The sequence below is a fragment of the Hibiscus syriacus genome, unplaced genomic scaffold, assembly GCF_006381635.1.
Source record: "Hibiscus syriacus cultivar Baekdansim isolate YM2019G1 unplaced genomic scaffold, ASM638163v2 tig00111429_pilon, whole genome shotgun sequence".
Classification (NCBI taxonomy): Eukaryota; Viridiplantae; Streptophyta; class Magnoliopsida; order Malvales; family Malvaceae; genus Hibiscus; species Hibiscus syriacus.
The window spans coordinates 74,586-82,087 of record NW_024063089.1 but is presented as its reverse complement, the minus strand read 5'-3'; the positions used below and the strand labels follow the sequence as shown (position 1 = coordinate 82,087).

At 33.7% G+C, this 7,502-nt stretch overlaps 1 protein-coding gene across 2 annotated transcripts; it reads right to left on the bottom strand.

Moving 5' to 3' along the window:
* Nucleotides 1-326: 326 nt before the first annotated feature.
* On the bottom strand, nt 327-2,735 carry LOC120163226. 2 transcript variants are annotated; one of them, XM_039173206.1, is made up of 3 exons: nt 2,676-2,735; nt 1,005-1,784; nt 327-574 (listed from the first exon to the last, which is right to left on the bottom strand). In XM_039173206.1, the coding sequence occupies exons 2-3, from the start codon at nt 1,252-1,254 to the stop codon at nt 516-518; spliced, it is 309 nt and encodes a 102-aa protein (XP_039029137.1). In that variant the 5' UTR covers nt 1,255-1,784; nt 2,676-2,735; the 3' UTR covers nt 327-515. The 2 variants fall into 2 exon arrangements, with proteins under 2 accessions (XP_039029137.1, XP_039029136.1); XM_039173205.1 differs by lacking the exon at nt 2,676-2,735 and having other exon boundaries at nt 1,005-1,913.
* Nucleotides 2,736-7,502: the final 4,767 nt, after the last annotated feature.

The window sequence follows — 7,502 nt, the reverse complement described above, 5'->3', positions numbered from 1 at the left end:
CAGACTCTTTTAAACCCATATAACAGATCGGTCAATGGATACTACCAGATTGAGCTTAAGTTACCGATCGCCACTTGGTTCATAACCAAAAAGAAAATAGGATATGTTAATAGTCTAAACAAACAACATGATAAGACTAATTTATAATAACCTATGGAGACAAACACCAAACAAGTTCACAAAATGAGAATTACATAAACTAAATTTATAATAACCCATAATCGCGCAATTTCGAAGTTCTTTGACTCAATTTGAGCTTCCATTTCCGTCTCCAACTCTGCCCTTGCAATGCCCCTTCCAACACATAATGATACAAATCGTGCAATTTGCTGCCTCATCTCTTCAGCCTGTTTCACCAGATCATCATCTGTCACATCAATAGGATCTGCAGGCAGTAACAATCCCACAATAGCCAACACTTGGCTCATTCTTTTCCACACACATCGCAGCTTGCTTAGAGCCTCTTATGCCTGCTTCCTCTTTTCTATTTCCATGAGTAAGCTCAATCTTATTTCTCACACTTCAGCTTCAGTATCACGATAGCTAGGCTGTGTACCACTCTCGGAGGATAATTCTGAAGGAAACAAGAAATCAAAGTAAACTTGATAAAAACAACCACAAAATCATCCCTATTCCAAATTAAGTTGTATCTATGGGAAAATTTTCATAGTTCCCAATATTTCAACAAAAATGTCGTATTCCATCCAGGCATACTGGACACACATATGCACACATGAACATAGAAAATACTATAATATGACTTTTATACATGGCCTTTTCATTGTTAAGTCTTAATGTAATCAAGACATTTGAACAAAGGCTAGCACATATCATAATATCACAGACGAAGTAGATACACCAGCTTTTTTTTTTTTGATAGAAATACACCAGCTTTTAAATGAAAAAATTAGCAACATGCAAGAAATTTGTTTTTCAGCAACCCTACATTTAAACATATGCAGTTATCCATGATCGTATTCAGAAGAAAATAAAACTCTACATACCATCCCAGGCATAAAAAAACTCAACCCCTGAGGTACCAAGCCTTGCAGTACTTTCATCATCTCCATCGGTATTAGTTGTGGCGCTCATGGAATCCTTTGGATCAAAGAAATCTTCACTTTCATCACCTCTGTTCAAGTTCAATGAAACAAGCTTTGGCGAAGCAATATCACTGGCCATACCATTATTCATTCGCCTGCTTTCAACTGCTATATTACTGCTCCCAAATTCACCATCATGGATACCATTCATGTGCTCATCTTGAATGGAGCTAGCATGGAAACCATTTGCCTGCTATACTTTAATAGGACCATTATTGACACCATTTTCATGCTCCTCTTCATCAGGTTTATGAATTTTAAAACTAATAGAAACATTATTAGATAGATCAACGGACTTGGTTTCTATAAGCTCTGTCTTCCCATTAGCCTCACTTTCTTCATTGGTTTTCTTCCAAATTGATACGTTGTTTTCAGAAAAGCTCTTTAAAAGATGAGGCCCATGGCGTTTGTGATTAATAATGTAAGGTGATGGAGGGAACGAAGATGGTGAATCGGGTAGTGGAGTTGTCTCAGGAGTGGCATAGAGGGTAGGTGATATTTGGGGATGATTAACCTTCCTTTCAGTTACTGATGCACTGTTCCTACTCTAGCTTCGAATTGGTTATAAGCTTTGGCTTGGGCAGAGGTGGTTTCATATTAGGACCAGACTTGTCAACATATTCTGAAGTTCCAGGTTATAACAACCTATCCAAAGCTATAGCAGAAAACGTTGGCATGGCTCTGGATTACCAAAAACAAAAGCTAAAGTCAATAAACCCATACATATAATTTTCTTCGAAGAATAACCAGAAGGAAAGAGAAAGAAGAAAATCTCATTGTTGCAACATCTGAGAACATTCTACATTCCATAAACTAGATACGATTCAACCATAGTTGTTAAATGTGTTCAAGTGACCTAATTACAACCTAAACTTCAATGATTTCCTCCTGTCTCTAATCGGAACTGTGAGCTAACTACAACCATCTAAACCCTAAAGCCAAAGTCCCTGAACCAACATAGCCAAAAAAAAGTGTGGTCTATCTTCCAATCCCTCAATCAGCAACCAGAAAAATTGTGACAATAAAAATTAAACAGCTCAAACAATCTTAAATTCATATAGACACATTTACTCAGAATTTTAGATATTCTGTTTCACTAAAATAATTTTATTTGCTTCATGAAAAACTAAAACCTATATGCTGGTTTTGAATAAGAAATCATTCAGCTAAATTAAAGCCCTCATACAAATATGACTCAATGAAAAAGAGAACCCAGAAACAGAGGTATCATACACATACAAAAGTGAACACATGAGTCTTCCTCTTGATTTACGGCAACCAATCAGAACGAAAAAATTATCCTTTAAAATTTCAAAATTCAACTACCTACTTCAACTATTAGATGAGTTGCAAAAAAATGGAAAAAATAATATAAACCGAACACGACTACCAATGCGATAACTAAAAACAAATCACATAAATTCCTGGACATAAACAATGTCGAGGAGAAGAAGATAAAAGAAAGGAAATTTTAATGGGAGAAAATGGACAGAATCAAGGTCAAGGAGAAAATAAAAAACAAGTAACATTACTGAGAAAATAAAAAAAAAGGGAGTGGAGAAGAAATTTTACCAGGAGAAGAAAACTACGAATTTTTATTCCTTCACATAGGCAAGGAGAAGAAGATAAGGAAGGGTATTTTAGCCCATTAAACACGGGAATAAAGAAATATCTAGGTGAGATGTGGGAATAATATTTCCAGTAATATTAGGGATGGGTATGGGTCAGGTTAGGTCGGGTTTTTAGTCCATCCGACCCGACTCGAGAGAAGGGGATCTCTACCCGTGACTCAATTTGATCCGACGAAATTAATTTTTCACCCGACCCAATCCGACCCGACCCGAAATAATAAAAATAATTATTTTTATTCAATAAAAACAGTGACTAAATTGAAAAAAATAATATATGGAGGGGTATTATTATAATTATTCCTAAATATATATGGTAAAATTATATATTTTTTTCGGGTAGGGTCGGTCGGATTTTTTTCATCCTAAACCCGAACTCAACCCGAACACCACATAAAAAAACCCGACCCGAACCCAAATTATTTTAAAAAAAATCAGACCCGATCTGGTCGTGTCGAAACCCATCGAGTTCGGGTTAGATGTCCATCCCTAAGTAATACAGATTAAAAAAAATACTGTTGGTATTGATCTTTACCCTCACTTGGGAATGTCAACCTATCCAAACGTGGGAATCTTAACTTGGAAAAAAATATTACCTTCAGGAATGCAAAAATCCGGAACCAAACGCCCCTTAATGTATTGGCTTTGACCTCTCTTTCCATTAAAAAAAGTGCGTAATTTAAGCTTGTTGGGCCTTAATATTTTTAAATCGGGTCTTATCTTGGCCCATGAACACCTCTAAGTATGACAAACCTAACATTCGGCCGAGAAGAATCTGAAAGAGCCCCGAACGTGACAGAAGGGTCTAGAATATGTCGGAAGCTTGTAGAAGAGACTAAAAGCTCTCATATATTCTAGGTTGTATAGATGGTTCTAAAGAAAACGATTCAACTGTACACATTGTTACTATTAGATTGTAGGAGCTTGACATATAAATAAGGAGATACCCCTCCATCGTTTGCAATATAATGACTTGAGAAATAAATGCTTTCATGCATCCTCTCTTTATTCTTGTAGCTTGTTTTAGTGTGCACAATAGGGTGTCTAGAAGGTAATTAAGGTGTCTCTATATTTGAACGGTGATATAGATGTACATGAACTAAAGTATCGAGCCTAATGTCACATCCCTACAAATTCTCTAACAAGTGTTATTAGAACTTGAACTAGTGTCGCAATTATAATCGAGTGTAATTTAGTGTTCTAATATTTTAATAATACTTTCAAAAATTATTCATGATTCTTAATTTATTTATGAAAAAGAAATGATAAAATATATAAATAATTTCTTGATTATAAGAATTTCTTTAAACCCTCTAAATATAAAAAAAAAATTAACCAAATAGCCCAATAGTCCAAACCTATATAGCCCATAGTGCAAAGAAAAGTTATTAGTCCCTAATTTTAACGGTGGCCATCATTGATAGAATGTTTTTTAATGACCTTCTAATTATCTCAAATACACAAACATATGCAAAATTAAAAATAAAATTCCACCTAAAATCAAAATTGAATCCCACTCAAACATAATTTAATCTAAATCCTTAGAAATATGATGTTTTCCCATTTAACTAATTGGACATGAGATTAAGATAAAAGAGTGAAAGTTGTTATTTCGAGAGAGAGAACAAGAAGAACCAGACGTTAAACATACATTTAGATTCTTTACGAACTAACATTCAACGAGGAGTTTTCAAGCTTGAAGATAACAATCAAAACTTTTCCCCTAAATTTATGCAATTCTAGTGATTTCTTTGTAAAACTAACCTTGAATTCGTATTCATAGAGGCAATTAATTTCTTTTACAAAATTATAAAATTTTGAAACTTCCTAGATACTCTGGAGGCCTCGACATATCAATGATTAACAACTAAATTATAATTTACAGAAAATACAATAAAAATATTTTTATTTTTAAATTGTATAAATAGATTTTACTCTCATTTGTTAACATATTCCTAAAATCTAATAAAAAAAATCCAATACACCATATTAGATAACTATTATTCTATAACTATAAATTTATAATAATTTGAAGAAACGATACAAGAGACTCTTTGGAAGGAAATTATACTTCTCTCGATTTCGATTTGCAATTGTTGATGATCTTTCAATATTTAAATCTTATATTATAGTTTGTTTATCGATACAATCAGATCTAATCTTATCTATATTTTATTTTAGTTTTTAGGATGAATTTTTACTTCTTTCTTATATAGAATCTTTCTATAATTTTAAGTTATTAATTTCTCGTTTCAACTTTTAAACAGTAGTTTTCGTCCTAGTTAATATATATTATAATAATATATTATTATTATTATTATTATTATTATTTAATATTAATACAAGCCCAAATATTACAAAACCCAGGGCCCAATACAACAAACCAAACTAGTCCAAAAAATATACAAACCCGACCCAAAATACAAAGTATATCCATAACCGGTCTAAGCCCAGGACCCGATCCAACCCAGCAAGCCCAGAAAACAGCTAGGGTTTCCCATCTTCTCCAGTCGTCGTTCTTCATCCACTGTTGGATTAGACTTAGGGTTTTACCCTAATGATACATTCAGTCGCCGCCTCCAGATGTTCCAATCAGCCATTACCACAGAGTCGCCGCTGCACCGGCCAAATCGAAGAAGATGTGGGTACATTTAATGCACCCAACCAACTCACAATCTATAAATCGGTGCCGCCCCTAGTCACCGCCATAAACTGGTGACTCAGAGGGAACCCATCCCTCTGACCGATCTAAAAGGCACACCACGTGGCCTATAAAAGGGCCAAACTTGCAAGAGAAATAAAGAAAAAATAGACAACAAAAGAGGGCAATAGAACAGGGGAGAAACAAAACCAAACAGAAGACAGAGAGAGCAACAACAACCAAACCATTCGAAAGAAGTAGAAAAAAATATAAAAGAAAGGAAAAAAGATAGAAGTAAAGCTTACCCTCGTCGGACCCTCAACGCGTCGTCGAACCGTCGAATATTTCGAAGGTAAAAATGTAGATCTAGAACGACTGACTAGTTTTTAGGACGAGAAAAGGTTGGATTTGGGTTTAGGGACTAAAAAGCTTCAATTTTGGTTCATTTTCCAAATTCTAGCCACCATGGATGATGGCCAGCGGAGGTCGCCGATGTCGATATACAACGGTCGGCCTGGTGGTCGGTTTCTCTCCGGTGAAAGATTTAGAGAGAGGCGAGAGAGAAGCAAATGAGAAAAATGAAGGATATGGGTCATTTAGGCCGGTTATGGTGTATAAATACCCTCCCCAAACAATGTCATTTTAGGGGGAGGGTTTCTACGTATTCAACTTATGGGTAAATCATTCTCGTCGTCCCTGTACTTTATAATATTTACGATTTAATCACTGTAATTGACTTCCATGTATTTTAATTTGGATTTCAAATTTTATTTTGTTTATATTTTAGTCACCAACCGTATTTATATATATATATATTGGGATAAATATATGATTTAGTCCTTAGATTTTAATAATTTCCATTTCGATCCTTAAGTTTATTTATGGTTAAATTACACTTCCAGTACCTAGTTTTTGTGATGTTTCTGTTTGTGACCATTACTTTTGCTTTCTTTATGATTTAATCCTCAAATTTAATATTTTTAATTCTAAATAATATTATTGGTTTATTTACAATTGTAGTATCTAACATATTAATTATTCACATTGGTTTCCTTAATCTTTTGTTAGTTTTATAATTTGATCTTTAAATTGATTATATTTATTATTTTAATATTTTATTTTTATATATTTATTGTATTTAAAATTTAAAGTAATACTACTTTGTACAAGGAATCTATAAAAATGTCCCCTTAATTGACTAGGGAGATATTTTCGAGGATTATTCGTATAAAATAATATTCCTTTTATTTTTCTAAAAAAATATCATAATTTAAATGTTATTCGAATTTGCTAATTATAATATTGAGATGACGTATAATCGTGTAAGTACCAATTTTGGGCAATGTGGGGGTGTTAATCCTTTCCCACGCGTAACCGACTCTCGAACATGTTTTCAAAAAGAATCTCTGATCAAACGCATATCAAATTTTTATCTTTTCAAATTATTTTTCTTAAAATTATTTTAAAATATATTTTTAGGGATTCGACTTACCTAACCCAAAAGGTCGATGGTGACTCCAAACCCATATATTTATTTTATTTTAAAACCCAACATGTCCTAATATTAAGTTGGATCGATCCTCAAAAAAGTCCTAAAAAGCTGGCGGGGATCGTTTCCATAGCTTGGAGACTCCACTGGGGTTGTTTTTAAGAGAGTCAAGCTGTAATCGACTATACATCATCTTTTTAGTTGAAAATGACAAATATGAATGATTCTTCTTTTTTTTTTTGCATAACATCGTGTTTTTAGTTATACTAATATGATTAGTTTTTGTGTTTCAGATTTTTAATCTTTTTGGGTTGATTATTCGTGGATCGAGGTAAAGAGAGTATAAAGTTAACGCTTACGTGAGAAAAATTATTTTTCTCTGCATGGGCTTTAGCAATTAACCTCTAGGATACATATGCCTCAAGTTTACGAGTGAAACATCGAGTTTCATTGCATGGACATGGGGAAATGAATCCTCTCGAATTGAACTCAATACGTTTAAGACTATAATAGGTAAGGATCGAGGGTCTGACAGACTCAAGGGGGCACCGGCAAAGGACAATTCAAGTACCCTATTAGTAGTACCGAATTTCTACCCATTTTATACTAAATTTTTGTCTGTAAGGGAAACTCATTCTAAC